The 26,455-nt window shown below is 43.9% G+C and overlaps 2 protein-coding genes across 2 annotated transcripts; one reads left to right on the top strand and one right to left on the bottom strand.

Annotated features, from left to right (window-relative positions):
• Positions 1 to 1,375: 1,375 nt before the first annotated feature.
• Positions 1,376 to 20,489, bottom strand: si:ch211-266o15.1 (zinc finger MYM-type protein 4). Its single transcript, XM_041953559.1, has 29 exons — positions 20,417 to 20,489; positions 17,917 to 18,535; positions 17,077 to 17,129; positions 16,838 to 16,984; positions 16,626 to 16,689; positions 14,961 to 15,157; positions 14,601 to 14,725; positions 13,831 to 14,065; positions 13,474 to 13,689; positions 13,075 to 13,225; positions 12,704 to 12,819; positions 12,243 to 12,605; positions 12,004 to 12,154; positions 11,616 to 11,791; positions 11,303 to 11,480; positions 10,851 to 10,964; positions 10,592 to 10,635; positions 10,323 to 10,461; positions 5,548 to 5,693; positions 5,317 to 5,434; positions 4,940 to 5,176; positions 4,706 to 4,782; positions 4,244 to 4,373; positions 3,976 to 4,127; positions 3,766 to 3,880; positions 3,328 to 3,585; positions 2,940 to 3,054; positions 2,746 to 2,814; positions 1,376 to 2,655 (listed from the first exon to the last, which is right to left on the bottom strand). Exons 1-29 carry the CDS (start codon positions 20,453 to 20,455, stop codon positions 2,505 to 2,507), a joined length of 4,695 nt encoding a protein of 1,564 aa, XP_041809493.1. The 5' UTR covers positions 20,456 to 20,489; the 3' UTR covers positions 1,376 to 2,504.
• A 1,392-nt stretch (positions 20,490 to 21,881) lies between these two features.
• Positions 21,882 to 26,138, top strand: LOC121618201 (ADP-ribose glycohydrolase ARH3-like). Its single transcript, XM_041953558.1, has 6 exons — positions 21,882 to 22,429; positions 22,753 to 22,849; positions 22,991 to 23,198; positions 24,156 to 24,343; positions 24,532 to 24,632; positions 25,207 to 26,138. Exons 1-6 carry the CDS (start codon positions 22,243 to 22,245, stop codon positions 25,596 to 25,598), a joined length of 1,173 nt encoding a protein of 390 aa, XP_041809492.1. The 5' UTR covers positions 21,882 to 22,242; the 3' UTR covers positions 25,599 to 26,138.
• Positions 26,139 to 26,455: the final 317 nt, after the last annotated feature.

Here is a 26,455-nt window from a genome sequence, read left to right as displayed (position 1 = left end):
ATGATTTAACAGACAAAGGGGATTTCTGGAAATATTTACAGTTGAGGAGTAGTGTGAGATCTACTTTTGGATTAGAATGGGCAGAAAAAGGAGAATACAAGGTCCAAGAATTTCTCAATTGTTGCCATGCGCTGCACTCCGCCTCACTATTTTATAGAAAAATGTCAAATATTCAAGTAAGAATGTGTGAAAACTTGAGACTAATATGGCAGAAGGATCTTGGTGGTGAGATTGATGAAGGTATATGGCAAGAAGTGATTTCAAACATGGGCTGGGCTACAAGGGATGCAAGGAGTAAGTTCATCCACTATAAGATTGTACATAGATATTATTTTACACCACTGAAATTGTTTAAAATGGGTTTAACTCAGGATAATACATGCTGGAAATGCCAGAAGGAATTGGGCACATTCCTTCATGCCATTTGGGACTGCCCTATGGTACTGCCATTCTGGAAGGTGGTGCTGGAAAACCTCGAGGGATGGCTTAAACGACCTCTACCAGAATCCCCACAACTATGTTTGCTGGCAGATAAGGCTTTAATGCCACCAGGCCTCACCAAAGCAGAGCTCCGGCTAATAGTAACCGGTTTTATTGTTGCAGCTCGGCTCATATTAAGCAACTGGAAGAGCCCACATAAACCAGAAATTGTGGAGTGGTTTAAACTCATGACAGAGACTGCTGCCTCTGTCATGAGTAGACCTGGGTTAATAATATTCCGAGTAAGACGAGTCAGGTTTGGGATGTCTTTATGGATTACATGAGGGATGTAACACCATAGAGGGATTTAAGTAATGGGAAGGATAGGTATTGTTCGGCCTGTAATTGTATCGAAGTACGCTTTGAATGTGTATGAAACATGGGGGGTGCCAGGAGTGGGGGCTGCCTTTAAGTTGTTAGATGAGTGTTTTATTCTTATTTTTATTCATGTTAAAATGTATTCAATTTTTTATTGTTATTATTTAATTTTCCTTTTTATCCTGTTTGTTTCTCCTTTTATTTTCTTAAACAGACAAATAATTTGTTTCGGCTACATCTGTGACATTTGAAAATGTTTGTAAAGATATCATGTTAAAACAAATAAAAATTTGAATGACAAAAAAAAAAAAGGAGATTCATAGTCTCGAGAGTTAGGACCACTCGCTACAGGAACAGCTTTGTTCCTGCTGCTGTTTCTCTTTTAAATAGGAGGTCTGTCCTATTTTAATGTGGTATTAACTTGCTTACTTATTTATTTACTTATTTATTATTGTTTTACTGTCCCTTGGATCATGCTCTTATGTTTTCTTAGCATGCTCTTAACAGGTCTTATATTGGCATTTTTAGTGATATTTAATGAGTTTTATTAATTTCACTTATTTATTTTAGTCTTTTGACCATGATCAGTGAGCTGCTGGGAGTACCTGTCAATGTCTGCTGTTAATTTGTCTTCTGTATGTGTCCTGTGTTTTTAAATGTTGTGTAAAATGTTTGAGATGCCCTCTCCAGACTGTAAAACAAATCTACCGATGGGTATCAATTAAGTTACCTTGACCTTGACCTGTAACAAGGGTTACACTGATATACAGTATATTGGTTCAACAACATATCAAATCAGAGATTGGCTTTTAATTAAATGCCCAATGTCAACCCGTGACCGTCATTCACCTCCATGTGATGAAAATGATGCAGTTTGTTAAACTACATATTTTGTTTCATTTATCAAAACTACTCTGGATGTCTGTGGGACGTGCTTCACTTGAACTCAGTGACATTTTAACCAAGTTTTGCGCAGCTATGCATGAATACGCCACGCTGTCGAATTACAAAAACTGGTGGCGGCAGCTGCAACACATAGATACCTGTATCAGCCTTGAAACCTTGTACTGTACAGGTAAATGCTCTCGTTATTACAGCGTGCTGATGCAAAGAGGTGCAACGACAACAAAGCGGCACATTTAAAGCCGGTAATGAACAGATCTGACAGTGCCTGAGGGATGCGAGCGCTCGTCATCTGCATCAGCACCGACTGCCCTCACATGCACTCCGCTGCTCACACCAGTCTAGTATTGCAGACGTGTGTCTCTGCAATAAAACGTACATGAGACTGGCTTGGCATGGACCATTACAGGCAGTGAATAAGCCTGCCACATGTGATAAATGATGGGTATAAGTATCACTCTGGTGTGACACAAATGTGAAAAGATGTGTTGACAGTGTACTGTTTAACACTCCCTTTTTATCGTATTTGCATCCTGCTCCTCAGTATGCATGTATGTGGGGAAGAAATGGCCACGGAGGTAACTGAATACAATAACCCCACACTTTGAAGGTTCTTTAAATTTGTCTTGCTTTGTGACAAAATGTCCTTTCCTTGCATCTCTCATTGTTCTTTCTCTCAGCCTCAGTCTGAATGACCGATGGGTGCACGCACAGCTTTAATCCACTGCGAACCATTCAGCATCAGAGAGGGCGTCTGTCGCAGAGAAGATCATGAGCGGGAGGTGGGCGAGCAGAGCTCCATGTCACTGTAAACTGTTAGCAGCGGTGCCAGTGGCTGAGGACTGACGCTCGGCTGCTTCCTGCTCCTGGTTAACCTCTCTGACGGCCAAGATGCGAGTGAGCATGCTCTGTAGAGTGGGGCCCTCTAACGGTTGAGAGGTGTACCAGTGGGAACTGTTGGGGCCAGAAGTGGAGAGTGAGTGACACACTCAATTCATCATTCACCATTCACCGGGTTTCTTTAATGTTGGAGGAGTGACTGACCTGTGTGTGTGCACGTTCTGCTCAGGCAGCAGGTAAAACAAGTCAGTTCTCTTCTTCACCGACTCCGGGCTGTTAGAGAGCAAGAGGGCAAAGAAGACACAGTGTGTGTTCAGTTTTCTTAGCTGTACTGGGCAATTGCTGTCATCTACACTTGTTCGTTTGCAAATATGCGTGCGTGTGTGTGTGTGACTCACCATCTAGAGAGGTAGAACTCATAGAGTCTGACAGGGCAGTGCAGAGGGTTGGTGACATTTTCAAGCATCTCCAGGTCTCCCTCTTCTCCTCCTGTTTGCCCTTTTCTCAATCGCTCTAAAAAACAAAAAAAAAAGGACAAAAACTCAATGAATATTCCCAAACACACTTTGCTTTTTGGGCCAGTCCATGTGCAAATCAAGTTTTGATGTTTAGAAACAGGGTTAAGTCGATATATAATTTTTTTTTTTAAGGTTGATCCTGATAGTTTTGGATTGAAGTTATTGATACCTGATGTTTGGTCAGTCTGAAATGTGCTAAGTCATATGCTGCACAGACAAACCTCTTTAATGTAAAAGAAACATTACACACACATTTTACACCACCCACCTGTCTCCTCTCGGCGTGGCGTGGCAGTAGTCCCTCTCTGGAAGCGGAGGTAGTGGACTTTGCCGGCTCGGCTGCAGGGTTTGGAGCTTCGAGTGAAGTTGGAAAAGGAGAGGCTTTGGTGCTGCGCCAGTGTGGTGAAGCGGAAGTTCTTGGTGCAGAAGAAGAGCAGGGTGTTGAGCAACACTATGGGGGAGTAGGCGCCCAGCTGCTTACACTCCCACAGGTAGGACTCCACGACACGAGAGGACACGACGCCACCTTGAGGAGGAAAGGGGAAGCAGGGAAAGAGCTGCTCCACTGCATTCTGTTATAGGTTTCAACCTGGTCATGACTGAACAAACCATGTAGACTCTGCCATTACCAACAAACGCTTCTACATAGAAAGGCAATCACTTCATGTAAATAAATAATTAAACAATAATGTGCCAGTGATCATACCACTGGGAAGTAGTTTAGGTTTCCAGAGTCGCAGCATCCCACTGATCTCTGCAGCAAACTGACTGTACAGCTCGTCAGTAAAGATGTTCTCTATGCGGCCCTTCATGAACAGGTACTGTCCAAGGAGAGGGAGACAGAAAAGAAAGAAACAATAAGAAACAAACTAAAACAATCAAGAAATGAAACCAGTGACGCAGTGTGTGTGCGCACCTGCTGTATCCCCAGACAGAGGTAGAAGATGCTGTCCGGGCTGTAGGTCTCTCCATTGGGCCGTCTCACTTCTTTGACGAAACGAGACAAAGCGAAGCTCAGCTCAGCAGAGTCACACTGAAGGATGTCTTCTTTAATATTCACTGGATTGGCTACGGGGGAAGAGACCGTAAGATGAATGAAAATAAAATAAAAAGCATACCATTGGTACCAATCAGTACAGAGATCCTAAAATGCAACTGGCGCAGTGAAGAGCAGTGAGGCTCACGTTCTCTCAGTTGTTTGTTTCGCTGTTGGACCCAGCACTTCCAGGCTTTAACCCCATACAGGTGGTTCACTTTGGAGGCGGCTGGAGTCACCACTGTGCTGCGGTCCACCGGAGCAGTTCGCCTTCGACCCTGTATGGACAGAAATGCGATGAAGACTGGACAGTGCGGGAAAAGGTTGACACAGCTAGACAGCTGAGTACAAACAGAAAATGCACTTTTAGGCCAAAATATGGGTGTATGTGAAAACCTTTCGGTTCTATAAATGCATGCGATAGTCAAGACTGTCATGACATCCAAGGAGAGGGTGGTACCCTTCGTTAAAAGGGTTTGTACAACAGTAACTTCCACTGTCAGCATCTGCCTACAAATGACAGTCAGTAGAACAAAAGGTTTAAAATCAGAGGCTGATAAAATGAATCTGAGTTTACCCAAAGACTGCTGATCTATCAGGGGAGTCATACCCGTTTCCGGCCCGAGAAACCTTCCCTGGGTCTCTTCACTCCTCGCTTTGGAGCAGGAGGCTTCTGATCCAACGTTTCTGCAGAAACACACACAAAAGACCTGTGAGTTAGTGTGTGTAGTGTGCTGTTATGTATGTTTTCCATCTCCACTTGGCGTTTAATCTTTGCAAACAAATGAAATATCTCAACGTCATTCAGTTTCTTTTACTCAACATTCGTTACATGACGTCTCACCAGGCGGGAAGTCGGTCTCTAAGTCCATCATTGGTGAGGGAGGCTGCTCGTTGCTGGTGGTTGGCGGGTCGCTTGTCGTCGTGCTCTCCTCTGGCTTGGTACCAAGCAGGAGATCAGTTGCCTCTGTGCTCTTCTCTGAACTCTTAGTAAGTGTTAGGTCGGCCTGTACTGCTTTTTGAGCGTCCTCATCATTGACCACGTCTGACTTCATGTCTCCACTGTAAGAACTGCTCTGTTCTGTAGCAGACACGCAAAAATAAACACGAACAAGGTGAAAAGTGAGTCATTAAGCTTTTGATATGTGAGCACTTGTCTTGATTCATGTATGACTTAAATATATAAAAACCAGGACGAAAAAAAAAATTCCAAGGCCTCACCTGGACCGGAAACAGGTCTATCTTTCTGTTTTTCTTCCTGCACAGCCAAAGGCTCTGATTGGACGGCTGCATCTTTCATGTCCTTGCTCTGTGGCGGTACTACCACGGGTACCGGAACCTGCAGAATGCAGCAGAGGAGTTAACATCTTATTTGCTGCAGTACAGGTGCATGTAACACAAAGTACATTAATCATTTTGAATTCACAGAATTGGACATGTAACTGGACGTACGGGTAAGGGCACAGCCATCGGAACAGGTGTGTGCTGGGAGTACATGTTCATAGGCACTGGAATGAAGACCGGCACTGGGACTGGCACCATTAACACCTTCACTCTCTCCTCTTCTGCTGAGGAGCCAACAGAGAGCAGAGGCAGATCTGGAGGAGAGAGAGAGTATGAAGAATGGGCAAAAAGATGAACAAATAGGACACAGACAGGAAGATAATCAAGAACTTTTACACTTTTTAAATTGAAAATAGCTATTTGCAAAAAATAAAGGATGATAGATTACACACATAAACATCCTACCATCAGTGGATGAAAGAAACTAAAGAAGGAAATGGTAAAAGAAGAAAATGATTTCATGACAACTGCTGTAAAATAAACTACTACATACAGCCACAGCTGCATTTTTCTATAATGCAGAAATGACGAGAATTACCAAAAAGACAGTACAGTCACTATTGAGGACAATGAGACTGTTCATACAAACATTCCTGCTAAGGATGGACAGAATATTGTAGTGTATCATCTTTCTTGCTACTGAAAGGTCCTAACAAAACCTTTATCCCCACCATGCTGTTTTAGATTTGGATATACACCAAAGCCAAATATGAGACCATGGCTGAGAACACTGATAACCTCTGTCTGTGCGTTTGGTAATGTTGTAATTCTCAAAATTAAAAAAACATTTTCCCATATACCCCTCAGCGAACTTTTGAGGCATCTATAGACACAGCAAAAATACAATTTCTCAGACAAGAGGCCACACACACGCACACACATACTGCACATGTATCAGGGGAGGAACTCAGAAAGTCCATTCACAAACACAACTGATGTATGACTGAAAATGTTCACTAACTTAACTCATCATTTTAGTTTTTGATGTCGTTGCCACCTGCTGAATCATTGGGATCTATCTTTACTACAGTCTATACTGGTACTGTGCTTAACTGGAAATTGTCATTTGAGCTCTTGCCATCAGATTTATCTGCTCTCACTGATTCCTCAGCCGATATCCTCTGTATGCCCGTCACATCACAGACCTGAGGAGGGCAGAGCTTAAGGTCTCTGGAAACACCTTCACTAGAGATTAAAGCACCTCAGTCTGTGGTTATCACAGTCATGGACTCTCGGGTACCGTTTTCTTGGGACTTTCTTCTGGTCTAATGGTGTTAGTGTCTTGGACAGAGCTTTTGCAGCTCATGTATGTCATAATGAACTTTTGTTTTCCTGTTCAAACGCTACCGAGAGGGGAGCCATTAGTGTGTGGGGTACGGCAGGTAAAATCTGAGAAATAACAAACACAAACTAATTTTTACTCTCAAATTTATTGAGTTTTTTTTTGCATGTGACAGAACATAAACCATCATGTTCAGGTTTTTACAGTATTCTCAACAAGCAAAGAAAAAGCAGGAATGCAACAGAATTTCACAATGTGATACATGTCAGTGTTGTCATAAAAATAAGGACAAAAAACATGCAGTTATAACAGAGAGGTAACACAAACTTAGAACAGATGGTTGTAAAAGAAGTAAAAAAAATAGAAGTAAATATCAGAAACGTTTTACAGAGCTGGAACCAACTCAATGCAAAGCTGAGTAGCTCTGACAGCAGGTGGATGAGTTTAAGTCAACCCTGGTTCACACGACTGCATCAGTAGTGAGGTACAGCAAGGAATCTTCAACGTTTACACATCACACACTCAGAATAAACATGAAAAACAGTACATCAGGATCAGGATCAGTACAAATAAGTTAACTAAACGTCCAAATGAACGCTGTCTTCTTCTCTCAGACACTAAAAAAAAAAAAAAAAAATTCAAGTGGTTGCAGATTTTCAGCCTCATGCGGACCTGATGGGTGCACCTCACCTTACAGGTGTGGCACCAGGCCAAGAGCGACCAGCTGGGAATTTTAATATCAACAAAATGTATTGAGAACGTAACACCTCTATTTCTCAGTTTGGTCAACACAGCAATGAGAGTGAACCCAAACCAAATGTCCTCCACCTGAGATCATTAGACTGCCCTCTCACGGGACATGATTCATTTCTACAACAATTGCATCCCACTTGTCATTTATTAATGTAATAGTCTACCATGGTGCCCTAACTACACAGAAGTTACATAGTTTATCTTCACTGGGGTGATAATCCTGTAGAACTGAGCCACTGTTTTACAAGAAATTACAACAGAACCAAGAATTATTTAATACTAATTCAGTACTCAAGTATTTTCAGTCAAAGAAGAAACACATTTAGCAGCACAGTTGTGTGGAACCTGCGATTCCTTGTTAAGGAAATGCACGTTTGCCCTGTTGTATATGACGAGAGTTTAGGAGCTTATTTCAAGACATCAGAAATTTGGTTTGGAGTAGAACTAAAGCCTGTGGTATCCCCTTCATAAGAAACCTGCACTGGGACGTATGTTTTTCCACAGGCTGCATCTGGGTACACAGGTAGGCACGAGTAACCTTCATGAATGTGAGGATCGGGTCACAAACTGTATGAGTGTTTTTAATTCTAGTGAGCTAGTGAATGCCTTTTCAGCCGGTGATGTAAAGTGGTATCACATTGCAGAATGAGGGGGGAGTAAAAACATGCTTGTGTGTGCCACTAAGTATAAGAACCCACCAGACACAATGTGGCAGCAAAGTCCATTTACGCAACGTGATGTATCAGATTCACACATTTTAAGACACTTCACAAATGTGCTGTGATTGGGATCAGCTTTAATGATGCTAATGCATTGTAACACAGATTAATCAATGAGGTAAAACTTCTTTTACTGACATGTTACAGTACAGTCTGTAGGTCAATGAAGCACTTGAGGAAGTATCTCAAACATGTCTCGACTATTTGCTCATCAGTTAGACCACTCACAACAGCCCCATACAAAATAAACAGCCTTTACGGGACATGATGCAGACAGCCGTGAGTCTGTTCTGCAGAATGGATAATAAATACTGCAATCTTGAGTTTGTTAAACACCCTTATTAGTATCATCATGTCATCGCACTGACTGACTCTAAACAATCTTCCTGTAAACAAATGCTTGTCTGTCAATAGAGGTGTTGGGTTCAACCGTAAAAACAGAAGTTAACCCTGCAGTTGCTGAGTCTTTGTCCAGGGTCACAGCAGAAGACGACGTCTCGCGTCACCAGATCAGGAGGCTGTGGAGAGAAAAACTTGGGTGACACACTCGACCCTCTTAAGAAGTCAGTTAAATTTACTGGGAAGCAGTCAACACAATTTACACATGCTGCACACACACATGAAATGGGAATCCTTGGATAGTGCAAACAGCTGTGGTACAGACAAACAATCACTTTTTTTTTACTATATATTAAATGGTGCTATCATACTGTATATCTAGAGTATAAGTGTATTCATTTTTGTTATTCTGAAGGCTCACCTTGTGTTTCTGGTTCAGGAGCGGTTTTGTAGATCAGTCTGGTGTGGTAGAGTTCAAAACAGGGCACGGGGCAGAGGCTGGGCTCTCCTGAGCATGTCTTACAGTAATATGACGTCTTCTTCCTCAAAGTCCCACTCTTCTGCTCACAACCCTTTTCACAGCGCTCCTCCGCTTTTCTCCCCCCGTCACTCTCATCGTGCACGTTTACTCCCTTTGCCTCCTCCGCCTCTTCTACCGTTTTCCTCTCTGGCTCCTCTTCCGCCACCTTCTTCTGCTTCTTCGTCTCCTGCTCCTCTTCCTCCACCCTCTTCCTCTTGTGATGTGAGCAGACCTTGCAGTCAGAGTCCGTTTCTCTTTCGCCCAGGAAATGGCGTCCGGTCAGGCGTGCCGGCACGCCGTTGCACGGCTGAGTTTCTCCCTGAGGTTTCGGCGACGGCGCTGGAGATGTGGATGCGTCGGCGGATGACCGGTCGGTTTGCGAGGAGCTATCTAGCAGAGCTGGTGCACTTATTGAAACAGCTGGTTGTGAACAACGAACAGTTGAATGAACCAGAAGAAAATGAATGAATTAGATGGTGCGTACAAAAACGACACACCAGCCATGGCCTGAAGGAGAATGGCTACTTCTATCAGTGCTACTAAAACCAGATACTGCATTATTTTGTTATTGCTTGCTGTGGGTATTAGCATTGACTGATGTATAACTCTGACCAATTATTCTGGACTGAAAAACAACAACAAAATTTAGTACCATTACTCTTGACCATCTTTTCTTGTCAGAAAAACCTGATATTTTGTACTTAATAGTAGATATTAGCACAGCACACCACTGTCCACCTTGTGTGAAGCACACTCTGCATTTTAATTCTTACTGGCTAATCTGTTCTGTGTCACAGGAAAATGTTAAAACATCACAAGTGCCCTGTAATGAAGCGCAATGCTCCACTAGTGCGAGCTGTTTGGTGTGATCAGTAAACACGAGGAGGTGCTTTGGACAGGTTTTTCCACACTCCGAGCAGAACTGAAGATGCAGCACCATGTGTGCAGAGACAGCCAGTGCAATGTTAACAGCCATGGTGGAAAAAGTAGAGAATTGTATAAAACTGTCAACACAATCTCTATCAAGACAGATGTTGAAATACTTAAACGCCTGATGTTTCAAATGTCTGTATGAACAATGTGAACTTCATGTCCGCCTGGTATTTGGACACTCTGTAGTGTATTTCAGTGCCAGGAAGCTGCAGGATGGCACATAATCCATCTGAAACTTGTGCACCCAAATCCTGCTTTGCGGGCCCAGTGTCCTGTGTGAACGAGGCGCCACAAAGCTAAACTATCAAAACTTGCTCAGGTGTTTTCTTGTAGTTACCTGCTGATCCAGTGGAAATTCCGGACAGCTGGCAAAAGCTCCCTTGGTCCATTGTGAAGGGCCGACACAGAACGGACTTGTTCTTCATTTGACGTCGACGGGACACAGGCACTCGCATGGCGTCAGTCTGAGTACTGGCCTGAACACAGACATTAACATTAAAACAGCAAAACACTGGTACCGGTCTTTTCAAAAGTATAACATTGAGTCAACACCTTCTGTTGTATGTATCTGAAAAAAAAACACACACACACACAGAGAGTACATACATGGTCTAGGTTCTTGCCATCAACATTGGAGGTCGGAAGTGCTCCTACAAAAGGAAAAGAAAAAAAAGCATTGAACTACTGCGTGAAATACACACAGTCAATGTGTCCTGTATACACTCTAAAATCTTGTATATGTTGATATGTCTCTACCTCTTAATGTAAACAGTTAAGCACTACAGAAGTTGTGAGGAGAAAACAACATTTGGGCCGCCGTGCTTACACACCCAACAACCCACCCACCCAATGTCGATGAACTAACCAGTCAGAGCAGTATCTGCCGACACACTGGGCTGAGTGGCCGAGCCATTGGCCAGTGACACCACATCTGCTATGACGGGGTTCATTTTTGAAGAGTGGTGGGGCTGGGTGGGAGCTGGAGGAAAAGACAAATATAGCAAGGTTACAACAGTTTTGGTCATTCCGTGCATGCTTTTCACTTCATTTGATGCACGAAATGGCACGCGCAGCTCATGCGGACCTGAAATGAAGCTCTTGTTAAAAAAGCATCCTCACGTGCACCAACGGCATCACAAATAATGTTACTGACTAAGCGTTATGACTACGGAAAACATTTTTCTCATAGCTTGTCATAGCTGAATATAAACACAAAAGGTTCTGCACGTGTGGTATTTTAACTAGCATGAGCTTCTTGGCATGGGGACAGACCGAGTGCTCAACATCACACAAGAGTGATATGCTAACACAATTTACCATATGGTGTTTGTGGGGCCGTTCCAGTACCGTTACTGCTGCTGTGTTGGCTCGTCTCAAAATGCAGGTAGCAGTACTGCAGCAGGCAGGGCAGGTTGCAGAAATTACGGACTGAGCCCAAACATTGCAGCTTCTCAGTCATGTAGCCCTGTTTCCTACAACTGTCACATCTCCCCATCTGGACAGGAGAGGAGGGAAGAAAAGAAGAGAAACAAAGAGATGAACAAAAAGAAACAACCATACTGAACATACAGTCAGGCACTCTCCGTGGGTGCCGTGCCATACAATGTACAGTGTAGTTCTATCTCCTTACCCCATAGTAGAGTACAGTGTACTGGGACATGCAGTGGGGTCTACAGAACTCCTCCAGCCTGCCTCCGTAGTGGCTGTGCAGCATCTTCTGGCTGAAGCCGGAGCAGTAGGTGCAGGGACGCAAGGGATGATCCTTGTTACGAGCTGTCATGTCATGTTTTAAGAGCAGCTTACAGCCTGGAGCACAGGATGGGTGGGGTATTATGTTACATAGAGCACGACAAACATGCATTTCATCCAGTGACACCGACTCAATTTGGCATTTTGACCTATGTTGATTATTATTTTAGGAGTATGGAAGGACAGAGCTGCAGTTGGTCATAACTTTAGGCCGGCTTGTTGACCTGCACTGATCATTATACTAAGTCACAAGCAAAGTGTTAACTCACTTTCACTGCAGAAGACCAGGTCCTGTTGGTTGTAGCTGATGGTGTCAAAGAGCACTTTCTCCTGTTTACAGCACTCACACATCACCAGGATATTCTTCTGGGTTTTATACTGCTCACAGCACGTCCTACTGCAGAACATGCAAATACGACCCTGCAGGCGAACGTCATCATTAGTGTCATCGCCATCATGGTGAGCGTTACACAAGTGTCTGTATGTGCATGTGCACTGCGCTCCTTACCTGGTGACTGAATAGCAGTGGCTTGATGTTGAAGTGTTTGCTGCACTGATGGCAGGTCAGCTTGGAGGTGTCACTGGGCCCACCCTCTGCTGGTTTCAGGGGTTGACCAGCAGGGGCTCTGGCCTGGGCCTGTCCTGGGACAGAGGGGGAGGACATGGCTGGGTAAGGAGGCACCAGTGGGGGCACTGAGGTATGACTGGGATGGTGGCCCTGGTATGGGACTGAAGATGGGTAGTCCTGAGGGATGGGAGGGACTGAGCTGGCTCCGACAGAGGGCCCCAGTTTGGGGGCATCTCTGAGGGATGGGTCCCTGAGAGAGGAGGTTCCATTGATCGGGTCTGGCTGAGAGGCGTGCCCGGACTTCTGTAAAGACAGCAGGAGGAAAAAGAAAAGCAATGCTAAATCTACAAAAAGACAAGGTTTAGACCAACAGATGCTTCATCAGATTTAAAAAGCTGTACCCTGAATATGGAAACACAGTCATAGGAGCAGAAGTTCCGAATGGTGCCGTCCACCATGGCCAGATGATACTGAGGAACAGCTGACACTTTGCACAGGCAGCAGGGGAATGCAGTACCTAAGGGAAAAGAGCTGCTAATGAAACACACTTTCCCTGGCTTTGATTGTCATATTGGTTACAGTGACATAAATCAAGAGGTTATCTATCATATTTTAGTTCAATAAATCCTTGCTGCATTAATGTGCAGCACAAGTATATTTATCATTAACCAGTAAGAAGATCATCATAGGCACTGAGAAGATCTGCATTATAGGCTGCATATACCAGCCAACCCTGGCATGTGAGTGTGTGTGTCTCGGTCCTGTGTCCTACCAGTGAGCATGTGTTGGGGAGGCCGACTGTGTTCCACGCAAGCAGATGAGCAGTAAAGCTGAACTTTGCCTTTTTGGTCTCGCTCCATGATGGTGGAGGACACTATCGCCATCTTGTGACAGTAGGCACACTCTACCATCTTTCTGCAGTTCTGTGTGAGAACACAATTAGTGCTGTTATTTGTACATTTGGTGCATTTGCTTGATGAACACAAGTGTGTGATTTTGTGATACTACATGATTCCTGGGTACCACAATAAAATTTTAAGTTACAGCTCATATTTTGTAGCCACTAATGTGCACAAACGGTTAGTATAGTGTCATCCTACATGTTGAACCATCTTCATTTTAAAAGGAACCAAGCAAGGTTATATAAAAGATTTTTTTAACAAATGCATACCTGTTTGTAGGTGCCAATACAGGTAGGACCACAGAAGTTGAGCTGAGTTCTTTCAATTGTGAGCGTCTGACAGGAGCCTGAGCTGCTATTACAGTAAAGCCCGCAGCCTTCGCAGCAGTTCATGGCTAACTGCCGCATCTTCCGCCACGTTACAAAACAAGCATTACTACAGAGTCTGTGCAGGCGGCCTTGATGGGTGACCTCATGTTCAATCACCTGCAGAGATGAACACAGTCAAAAAACTAGAGAATTAGACTGAGGAGTGAGGATGCAGAGAAGCTGACTTTGACACAATACTGTTGACTTACTGAACACAATCTGCCTTTATTGTAAAAACTAGCCTGTTGTGTCTCTTACCCTATTTGAGACTTTGCAGACACTGCAAAAGGGTTTTTCAGGCTGTCGCTCTACTGGTTTCTCAGGCGGCTTCTCAGGCTTCCTCTCCAGTCGTTTGTCAGCCCATTTATCAGGAACCTTCTCAGTTTGTTTCTTCTTGTGTCTAAACACAGAAAGACAGAACTGGCCGCAAAAGTGCATGTAGGTGCTGTCGTCCGCTGGAATCGTGATCATGTCCCTGGGCTGAACAATCTCCCTGCAAAGAGAACAGCGCGAGGAATAAATAAGAAATAATAAGAGTCATAAAATACACGCTGATGGAAGGTTAAACAAAGTAAAAAAAGAGGAAGAACAGTGAAAATATTTAGATAATCATTATTGACTACTATCATATTAATATGAAGTTTAACATTAGTTAAATGCTGCTGGAGTTATTGTGTTGTCTACACATACATATTGCTTTGGTGAGGAAAACTGCTTTTTATGTGTGCATGAGATTCAAGATTGAATCGACAATTGTTCAATTAGGCTACAAAAGAATGGCCATAAATAATACAAAGCAAGTACAGCGATCCACAAAGGCATTTTATTTAACACTTAATCAAAAGCTTTTGCTGTCAACGGTATCGTGGGAATGTGTCGCTGCCTTTACGCCTTCATACTTGACAGTTGCAAAACCAGCTCTGTGTGTAAACATCTACTGAACTTTAGGGTAAGACAGAGCAAAACAGCCCAAAGTAAACACGGTCTTGCTTGAAATCAGAAGCTACCGGCCTTGTCAGTGACAGTACCTGTTGCACTGGAAACAGGATCGGTTCTTGTTGGCGGGAGGCAGATGGCCGGTCAGACAGACTGTGGAGCAGAAGAGCTGCGTCGAACCTTTTCTTTGGAATGCTGTCTGGCCTTTCAGCAAAACCTACAACCATTTACCAAACCACGACACATGCAGATAACAAGAAAGGAACATTTACATCGCTGCCCAGAGTCCTGACACATTAAACATGATTATTCACCTACGCATGTCATTAATATAGTCGATCAATGGATTGATCAGCAAATATTCCATGTTAATAGCAAAGCAGAAGACTTGAGCAATGTTCATTGTTTAAAATATAGTTAACTTTTGACATTATTAACAAGATAAGCATTACCTTAGAGCAGCCACTGCAGCGAACACTACCAGGAACAGGGGGCTGAGGTGGCCGCGGGGGTACTGGTGCCAGGGCTGGTAGTGAACTTGGGACTGGAACCGGTGGTCTGACAGGGAGGGGAGTCATGGCTTGTAGGACAGCACCTCTACTTGGGATAAAAATGGCCGCCGGAGGGGGTGCCGGGGCCGACGCTGGCACTTGGATAAGAGGAAAAAGGCCGGTAAAGCCAAGGAATTGTATTTTTTGATCACTTTTAATAATAACAACCATGCATGGAAACTGTGCAGTTTTAAAACATGTGTTACTGATGCTGCTGAGACATTCGACTCTGTTAGTAAGCAAAAAGGTGAAAAAAAAGGAGAAGGCATATTTTATTAATCCCTCTAGGGGAAATTACATTTTTCCCACTCAGTTGTTATTTATACAGTCGGCCTGAAATACACACATGAACAAACAGGACGTATGCACATGCTTGAATGTATGGAGAGATGCCTGAGCAAGGGGGGTTCCACAGTCAGCCGCCCCAGGCAGCTAGGGGTTTGGTGCCTTGCTCAAGGCCACCTCAGAGGTGCCTAGGAGATCACGTCTCCAGCTACCAGTCCACACTCTGTAATGACCGGCCTGTGCTGGACCTGAACCGACCTTCCCAAGACAGGTCTCAACAGACGGACCGACTGCCCCAAGGAAGTAACTCTCGCTCAGTAGTGACAAGTGACACTTTAACAAGAAAACATCCGTCATGCACTGTGTACCTGTCTTGCAGGTACACAGTAAAGGTGACACACCCTTCAGTCACCAAACCCTAATGAAAAGGCAGAGCTAATGTTACTGACTGAGGTTCTTTCAGAAATAGGTTTTAATCTTGTCAAATAAACATCGCACTATTAGTGGGGATTAAGATCCTGGACCAAACAGGCACAAAGCTGAATTATCAAGGACCGCAGCAATGATAAACTTTGATGTTATCAATACTTTTATCAGTAACTTTTGCCATTTTGGTCTAATTTATAAGAGGGAGATGTGCAGCCTGTGAAGATCTTATACTGAGTCTCCCTCTGTCTGTCACATGTGACATGAATGGATCTGATCAAGTCTATAGCCGCCTGCCGATCATCTTCAATCTTCATCTTCATCCATGAAAGAGGCTGCAATGTAATCCCTACGGGTGTTTGCTCACCGTCTAAGTACATCCCATAAGTGTTTGATTTTGCCACTGAGAGGCTCAGATTGTTATTCTAGCTGTTCTCCACAGAAACAAAACAAAACTCACCAAAACTTCCTTGGTTTGTCTTTGCACTGCTCCAACAATCATCACCAACTCTGGTTTGGTCGAAATAAACCCTCAATTCACAGAGTTAGATGTGCAAATACTGGGAGAGGAGCGAGAGAGATGGCGGACATCAGGGAAGCAGCGGGGAAGACAGCGCGTGGAACCAGATTTATTTCACATCTAACTCTGGAATGATTTTCACCACACATTTGGACCATTTTGACCAGAGAAATGTAAATATGTCGAAATGCAACAGATTTTATTGGTAAAAAAAAAAAAGTGATTGCGGAATAGCAGAAATCCTGTCTAGGACACGATATGACCACAACAAAATGTCAGCTCTGGTGTTAAAATGAGAGAAAAACATGCCACAATGAACAAATACATAAACTCACTGGTAGGGGATGCAAAGGTGTTCCCTCCGCCGACAGAGTAGACAGAGCTGATCCTCAGCTCTTCCTGAAATGAGAACACATTAAGAAATCACATTTTGTGTAAGTGGTTAATCATGGCTTCCCCTTCTTCAACTCCACGTGAAAATGTTCACATCTACACCTAATATTGAAAATAAACAGCAGATACTGATAACTTTCTCTTCCACACCCACCTCCTGATGCTCCAGCTCCTCTTTGATCTGTCTGATGGAGCTCTGAGGCAATAAAGCAGCATCATAACCCTCATCAATGGGCTCATCTTTAATATTGATTGGAGACATCTGGGGATTACTGTCCTCCATTGGAGCTGCCTCTGACCTCTGAAGAAACATAAAGAGTATTCATAATTACCTGCTGAAGGCTCAAAAATGATTTGAAATGCAGTTACTTGACAGTCTCTCCAGATGCCTACCTCTCCCTGCTGGCTATCTTCTGTCTCCTCCGTCTGGTTCAGGATGCCTCCATCTGACAGAAGGGTGGAAAAGAAAATGTTCAATGAAAACATTACACACTTCAGCCAAGAGTTTACAAGTACACATGTTCTTTCCAGGCAACCATAAATGCCAAGAATTTATGGACAGTGAACACACTTTCGCAAACAACTCCAGGGCACGCTTGAAACTGCTGAAGGCATTTTGCTTTTCTTTTATTTCTGTGGGACAATCCTGACATATTCAGCTCACGTTCTGTTCTGCTATCCACTCCCCATGCATGTGTCATCATCCAGGCCAAGGAGGGGCGCTGAAAGCGGGGCAGCTCACCCTAAACTTTGACATACCCAGTCCACCCTAAAGCTAAAAAACTGGCTAATGTCTTTTATTAAAAGTTGCACTTGAACAAGCCACAAATTTAATTTTAAATAAAGACACAATGTTCATGTGACACCCCTTGTCTTGTTAAACAGTTGAGTTACATGCTGAGAATGTGTCAAATAAAAAGTTGCAACTGCTTCTTTTAAGTCATCAGCTGGTGATCATTTCTTTGTGAAAGAGGTGTAGTATAAAAGGAGAAGGAGTAACACCATCGGTTTGCTATAAAAAGACTTTCTGAAAAAAATGTGAAGCCCATGACATCACTATGAGTTCACATGAATATGATGAGTAAAGTTGGTGGTGTATTCCTTTCATGCATTCGTGTGAGGGCCCTATGAGGATATGGTGATGCAATAAGTGAACAGACACTTGCAATACGGCGCTGATGATCAATCTCGTCCTTTTAAATTACCTACATTCTTACGTGTGCGTGGCCTTACCTTGGCTGTGGTCAGGTGTGTGGTCCTGTGAGGAGTGGGAGGTGTTCGCAGACCCACTGCTCCCTTCCCTTTCTTGCTCCTCCTCCACCTCTCTGGGCGGATGAGAAAAGGGATCGCCCCGAGTTATGTTGCTCCCCACTCCTGGTTGGCTTCTTTTTCTGTTTGCCTCACCCATATGAGCGTCCTCCTCCAGGCTGCCCATCGGCAGGGCAAAGTGCCAGTCTTCATCATCTTCCAGGCCATCCAGCGCATCATCAAATGCCGCCCCTCCTCTCCGTCCTGCTCCTCCTCCTTCGCTGGTTCCCATAGTAAACAAGGAGTGTCGTTCAGAGGATGGGGAGGAGATTCGAGGAAAGGATGGCTCTCCCATCCCCTCATCCATCTTTTCTTCTTGTCTGCTGCCATTGCTGTCTTCTTCTTCTTCGTCCTCTTCTTCTTCTTCTTCTTCTTCATCGTCTTCTTCTACTGGTTGGCGTTCCTCTAGCCCTGAAGTTTTGTCATCTTCCTTTGTCTCGTCCTGACCGCCACTTCTTGAGGAGGTGGCAGAGCCCCTGGAGGAGTCAGCAAAATCGCCAAGGCCCATCACTTCGTCGAACACTCTGGAAAGGCGCTCCTCATGCTGTAGGGGAAAAGAGGGTAAGCTGAAAAGGGATTTCCAGGGGCAGCAGTCACATTTGGCACTCAAGGAATGATGCACTCTACTCCTCTATTCCTGACTGTCAAACTTAATAATTGCTTAAAATCTCATAACATCGAAGGGAGCACAATGTTCATTAGTGTGAAACTTTTACCTTAATTATAAACCTACATATAACTTAAGCTTTAAGGGTCCGCTGAGCCAGACAATGATATTCATGTTGTATTCTGTATTCCCATTCCATTTCTGTACATTTCAGTTTAGAAACTCAATTGCTACAACTCCTTCATCACAACAACAGTCTGTCATAAAATGCAATATCACAAAGTCATTCCCAGAACTTATTAACTCAATGAACCATCAGGTTTTAAAATGCGGAACAAACCTCCACCTAAAACCATTTCAGACAACAGTGCCACAGTGTTAAAGTCTTTGTCACCAACCTGATCTAAGCTGCTCGTGGGAACTGCCATTTGAACATCACACCAGTATTTTTCACTGAAAGATAACGTGTCGATGGTTACTTGTTACATCAGCAGTTATAGTCAAAGACCTTTATAGGCCTGTATCTTATGTTTATCTTGTCATAGCAGGAAAAGCACAGTTAAAACTAATAACAGAAATGACGTCTCTTGTTTGTCCATTTAAAAGTCAAGCCAATGAGACAGTGTGTGCAACCCCAGGACCCTGCAGTGGGGCAACTAAATGGATAGTGGCCAGCGTTCATTGTATTAAATACACTGGCACTTTTCAGGTTATCACATGTTAAAATGCTTGCAACAAAAACATCTTTTGGTCCAACTACTGCACGTGTTGGAGCTCTGTCTTCATCCACTACAGGTTTGGCTTTATCAGCCCAGCAGGTGCCCCTATTGTACACAGTCTGCCTACAGCAACTAACCTATTCCCAATACGACTGGCTGCAGAGCCAACTTTGCCCATTACCTTCAGTATTACAAGCTACATAATAATAACAACAACAGTGACAGTACCAAGCTCAACTATCACCAATGTCTCCTGTCAGGACAGAGCATATTTGAATTTGGTGAAATGATATAATTTCTCCTCTTTGTGTTTACATATTATACTGTTATAATGAGCTTGTATCTTAGTCACTGTTGGGGCTAACATTAGGAACACATGCCACAAATGCCTAGCCTCACTGACTACAACCTGTTCATGTCAACTATTAAGGGAACTAGCAATACAAGACTTGATGTTATCGTTGTCTTGCTATTGATCATAATGGCTACAGGCCTCATTACTGTCCGATCAGTTATATGGAGGGGGCGCCCCACCAAACTCCATTTAAATTCGGCAATACATAGCGTTCTGGTATATTAGGAAACTTTTACAGACGCACACGCCCACCAGTAAATTAAGACAGTGTGGTAGCTGTAACCGTTACGTCTTCAGGTGAAAAGAGCATTTAAGTGACTCGCATGGCAACACTTAACTTCAATAAAATCACCACTTTTTCATTGTTCGCAGCAGCCCTCCACAATGCATGGGCTTTGTGGAACCGCAATCAACTGCAACAGGAATTTACAGCGCTGGATCAATAAAGGCTTTTGGGGTTCACAAGAAGACCTGCGTTATGTTGTGCTGAATGTGTCCTTTTGCTGATCGTCAAATTGGCAGTGTGTATAAACTGAGCTTGGCGTAGCAGCATGCATCAGTGTTGAATAGCAGCAAGCTACAGTGTTGTAAGCTAGCCAGCTAACGTTAGCTTAAATATGCACATCTCGACCGGAAGCTAGCGGACAATAACTAAATGTCACATTATTGTAGCTAGGTCAACTAATCAATTCGGCTGGGCGCCTGGCTGCAGCCACGAATATATTCTAGGTGTGTATTCCTTACCTTTAATCGTTTAAGTCTAAATTCCTCCGAATCCGCCATGTTTTAATTATGCTGCAGACGCCGCGCTTCGTTCCAAACACCCACCCACCTCTTTTTTTCCCTCAATCTTTATGGATGCAAGCAGTTACCAACAGAAAAGACGATGCTGTGAACTCAAGGAAAAAAAACAAGCTAGCCGAACAACGGCAGCAAGTTATGGTGAAACGACTGTAAGCACAAGACGACCCCCTAATGTGTCCAGTTATACTTTCTGAAGATAAGAAATAATTTTACACAAAAACCGGCAATTTAGTATAAAGACGACGACGAAGAAGAAACACTTCGGTGGGCGAGATGTAGCATTACCGTATTTTGAATGGCTCTGACTCCTGATACTGTAGGTAGATGTCACTGACGGTGGCTTTCTCCAGCTGGAATTGTAATTGTGCTGCACAAATGTCGTTTTCTGTTGTGAGTGAGTATTAGTATTTGCTTTCTTAGTTCTCAAATGAACAGCTCATATCCAGCTTTTTGCGAATTGTAAATCCCAGAAAAATGTGCCGTGCTTCACTCGGGTCAGTACGGTAATTTCCGTTTGGCGTGACCGCGAAACGCTGCTTGAAGATGAATGATAGCCTCAGACTTGCAGGCAGCGACGAGGCTTGTTCTGCTGTTTCACCGTGATTTACTCAGCTTGACGCACAGAAAACAAAATCTACGTCCTCCATTTTCTTTTCCATCACCCTGGCAAAGTTGTGCTTCAATTGACACCATAAATAATTGATAGCACAAAACTAAACTGTGCACGATTAACCGTCTACATAGAAAATTGCTTAGGTCTTTCTGCAAAGCCATTGGAGGGGGCATAAGCTGTACACAGGACATAGTAAATTTCTCACTGTATTATGTCAAGTTGTGTCCAAAAGATGTCCCTGAAGTAGCGCCTACAAAATATCATGGCCCTTGTGCCAAAACAGGCCTAACGACTTTTATTTGACTGCACGTGTAATTCGACCATTCAGATAATTGTAATGGGTCAGATACATTTTTGGATATAATTTTAACTGAAAGGGATTAGCAAAGGCCTGCAATTGCACTCATTAATTTACTGTTCACCAGTCAACAAGATACCACTTGTGGTCTGACTGTTGGTTCTGTGCACTAATTGGACAAATCGTACAAGGCACAGTTAAGCATAAGGTCAAGACCACAAGGAGAGAAGACGCTGCCCTGTAATTTGTCCTCAGTCTCATTACTCTACATTCCTCACTTGATCAACCACTCGGTGAGCAGCACATCTCATCCTACAGAATCAGGGTCAGAGCTCCTGTCCAGCAGAGGGCGATCTCACCAAATGAACGGCTGTACCGTAAAACACGGTAATAGCGTACGTTACAATCGTGCAGCGTGCACGAGAGGAGTAGGTACAGCGGTAAAAACAGCAGGAAAAGGACATACAACATACCTGCTGAGGTCCCCTTTAACACGCACAAACATCTATGCACCACAGTGACATTTTTCCATAATGTTGCGCCGCGTTTATTGTATCCACGTCGGTACCCGGCGAACGTCCTTGTGTAGAAAGAGATAAGCCGCAGCGGACTGCAGCCTGTGTCTCTATGCAGACGCAGTCTATGGACGTGTATTTCTATGTGCGCCGACCCGCAGCTTTCGCCGGGGTCAAACAGCCATCCAACCGTTCCCAGGAAGCAGTAGAGAGGGACTTCAGTCGACGTTTGTTGTTGTTGTTGTGACTGGCGCCGTGTCCACTCCCTGTCTGACAGTGTGGTCAACGGACCAGCGAGTGTTTTGTCGGTGTAGGCCGAAGTCTCTTCACCGGCGGATGAATGGCAATGACGGCAGCGAGAGCGGTGGCAGCGGGGGGCCCGGCGTCTTTGTCCCGGTTTCGGGGCGCGCTGGTCGCGGCTGTGCTGGGAGACTGTGTCGGCGGAGAGTTTGAAGGAGCGGAGGAGGTGCCCATGGAGAGTGTGTTGCAGCACCTGAACAGCCTGGACGACGAGACCAAAGGAAATGGTTAGTAAAAAGGGGGGGGGGGGGGGTTCTTGAAATACCACATTACAGAGTGGTGCTGATAGCAGTGGAGGACAGACGTGGACTTCGCCGACACTCACCGTACTGTACTCCTCGGCCATGCCGAGCTGTACTGCAGGGGAGCTTCTGAAATCAGTCCCTACAACTGTGAACGCTATGTCAAGCTGCCATTACTCACATTCCTCACACACTCACTCACATTACATTACTGTAAAACTCATCAGACTTCTGAAATACATGTGTTGTGATGCAAGGTGTTTTTGTGCATCATGCAATGTTTGTATTTCTGCCCTTGTGTGTGTCAGGTATCCTGGAGTACAGTGACGACACGGCAATGGCACGCTGTGTGGTCCAGTCTCTACTCACCCGTGCTGGCTTTGATGAGCAGGATATGGCTCGCAGGTACACAGGACGCACATTGCTGACACTAATAGCTCCTCTGCAGGGTTTTACTGTATTATGGTGCTTGGGAAAATAGATTGAACGTGGCACTTGCAAACATACGCACACACAAATTGAAGCAACGGTGTCTCACCTCTTTAGGTTTGCTAAGGAGTACAGTGCATCCCCAGGCCGTGGCTATGGTTCTGGAGTGATCCAGGTGTTGAAGAAGCTGTCCTCTCCTCAGCTCAGTGACGTGTACCAGCCAGCCAGGGACCAGTTTAATGGTCGAGGCTCCTTTGGGAACGGGGGGGCCATGAGGGCGGCCCCCTTCGCGCTGGCTTTCCCTGATCTGGCTGATGTTAGAAGGGTGAGCAGTGGGTATCCCCTGGGAAAAACCCACACCTGTGGTATCATGCATGTTGAAGCTATGTGCATTCTATGAATTGCCATGTCTAAAATGTCAGTAATGCTGTAGCATGTTTGTGCAGGTTTCTGCTGTTTCACCTGCACATTTTTGACCAAAGAAGCTGAAATTAATGATTTGCAGCTATTATGAATTGCTATAATTTAAGTGGGCAAGCTTACTAAGTTTTTACACTAATAGAACTGTTTGAACAGGTTTAAATGCAGGTATAGGACACACAAAATAGTTGGAAATTCCATTTCCTAAAGTTTCATTTGTTTTGTGACAATGATTCCTAATTTGCTGTTTGTCTTCAGTGCAAATGAAAATATCTAGGCAGAGTCATTTTGTAACCTCAGTTCCAGTTTTTTCCATGGTCGAAAACAAAATATGTGACACCTTTTAAATGAATAACACTTGAAATAGCACTTGAAAAAAAACTTTTAAATACCAAGGCAAAGTCCAGTCCAAGCAGACCACAATGTCCTTAATCAGGTAAACGCTAAAAAGTAATTCTCGTCATTCATCAAGCCTCAGATAAATTAAGTGATGGAAGTCAGACTTGAGTTATGTGACTTCTTCTGCAGTAGTCTTGTCTTTAGCTGTAATCTCTGCTATAAAACACTTTGAGAAGAATCAACTCAAACAAATTTATTCAGCCAGTGGAAGTAGCAGTGTTAATATAATGGAGACGCTGACACTATGACATATGACACAGAAGTTAGCTAACTGTGGTCAGGGTTTTGTTGTGGCTCTTCTGTGGTCAGGAACAACGACAGGCTGCAGACAAACTTGCTAAACTTGCAAACTTGCTTGTAATAAAGTAATCACTTCTGTAGGAATCAACACAAAAATAATGTTGATGTTTATAAAAGTATTTTGCATATGTTTTTTTTAATTTTTATTTTCCATTGTCTTCAGTTTGCCCGTCTGGGAGCCATGCTGACCCACTCCTGCTCTCTGGGTTATAATGGGGCTGTGCTGCAGGCGTTAGCTGTGCACCTCTCCCTGCAGGGGGCGCTAGACCTGCCTCAGCAGTTCATCAGCAGGCTAATCACAGAGATGGAGGAAGTGGAGGACAATGAGGTGGCACGCAATGATGCCAGAATGTGAGTATCACATGAATAAAGGCACCAGAACCAGTCATGTCTGTCTGAGGAGGTCAGAAACATTTTGGGGTTCACTGTCAGGAAACAAGAATAATCATGAATATATACAGAACGATATGGGGCAATGTCCAATTTTGGCTTTATTGAGAGTGTTGTCACTTTTCTTTTAAAATTTTGCTTCTGTCCAGCCTAAAAGAAGCAGACAAGCCGTTCTGTGAGCGCCTCCACAGAGTGAGAGACCTGATGGACAGGAGCAAGGTCAGCGTAGAGGAGGTCATTTCTGAACTGGGTCAGTATCAGTTTATCTTTGACTTTATCTTGACTTGTCATTCAGGTTTTGATGAGGCTGCATCCATCCATCCTTTTCTGTCCCTCCATTGGCTGGTTCTAACACCAATGTTTTTATGTGCGTTCTGTTTTTATTGTTACTGCCTAAGGCCAAAAGCAATTTTATCACTGAGCAGTCTGCCATGTATTTTCTCATTCAATTATCATTTGGTCTATATTATCTCTGAAAACAATGAAAAATGCCCATCACAGTCTCCCAAAGCCCAAGGTGATTTATTCAGCTTGCTTGTTTTGTCCACCCATCATTCCAAAACCCCAAAATATTCAGTCTACTATCATTAAAAAATATCAAAGTTTCCACATTTGAGAAGCTACAACCTGTGAATTAACATGCAGGCACTTAAACGATTAATAAAATAGTTGACTCTCAATTTCCTGTTGGCTGACTGATGAATATATAACCAACTGATTGATTGAGCTACATCTAACTCTTATGATCAGGCATTATAAAATTCTTTTTTCTTCTCTGGGAACTTCTTTGTCTATCACTCAACATTTCCTGTCTTTCCCTCCAGGTAACGGCATTGCGGCACTCCATTCAGTCCCCACTGCCATCTTTTGCGTCCTCCACTGCCTGCAGCCCCGGGAATGCCTTCCAGAGAACTATGGCGGCCTGGAGAGGACAATAGCGTACAGCCTGGCCCTGGGAGGGGACACAGACACCATAGCCTGCATGGCAGGGGCCATCGCTGGGGCCCACTATGGCATCGAGGCCATCCCTCAGTTGTGGATAAAGTGCTGCGAGGGGGCGGAGGATGCAGACATAAACGCAAAGCGACTTCACATGCTGTACCACCAGTCATCACAAGGAGGCGGGACTGGGACAGGGGAGCAGAGCTGTGGAGACGCATCTGAAAGCCAGTCAAACGCTTCTAACGGCACAGAGAAGAAAACTGGAGCTGAATGACTTTTCAACTGGAGTTTCACAAAAGGACTCATGAACACACACACACAAATTACACACATGTAAAAAGAAATCCCTTTCTGTTTTCAGACTGTGCTGTTAACTGGGAACCTGTGATTAAGCACAGGCTATTTCAATATTATTATTTTAGCTGTCAAAATGGCTCATTTTCTTTCCTCGTCCTAATTGGATCAGCACATATTGAGAACCCTACGCTTATTTTTTAGAACAGGACATATTTACTTTAAAGACTAAGAAAAGAAGCTGTTTGTTAGGCAACAGAATAATGAAGCTGAACAAATGAAACCATGAAAGTGTCACCACACGGACGAGATTGACTGCATGATGGGTCATACAGATAATCAGTCTGTGTATGCATACATGATGCGCACACACACACACACACACTTCCCTTCCCTGCTCTTTCCTGTCTTGTGTTGAACAATCTTTTGTCATGTGAAAGTTGCACTATAAATTGGCCATGTCTTGTTTTATCCTTTTGGAGGATAACAATTATTTAATAAACTTTTTTTTTTAAATCCACATAATCTGTATGAGTGTTTATTTTAGATTTAAGACCCAAGAAGCAAATTTGTCCCAGGTTGGTCAGCTTTGGCATTTTACTAATCTTGTGGCCCAGTTGAACTCCTAACTTACAGACTGTTGTTATTAGAAAACAAGGAGTCTCAAGTCATGCTACTGGCTCTGTGAAGCTCTAGTCACAATGTTGCACTGAGCTAAATGCTAAGGTCCACATGCTAATAAGCAAATGTTTAGCAGGTGTAATGTTTACCAAATTGCTGGCAATCCATCCAGTAAACTGTGCAGGAGAGCACTTGGCTGGGATGACATTATACCTG

Source organism: Chelmon rostratus, chromosome 15 (genome assembly GCF_017976325.1).
Source record: "Chelmon rostratus isolate fCheRos1 chromosome 15, fCheRos1.pri, whole genome shotgun sequence".
Classification (NCBI taxonomy): Eukaryota; Metazoa; Chordata; class Actinopteri; order Chaetodontiformes; family Chaetodontidae; genus Chelmon; species Chelmon rostratus.
This window is presented reverse-complemented; position numbering and strand designations above follow the sequence as displayed.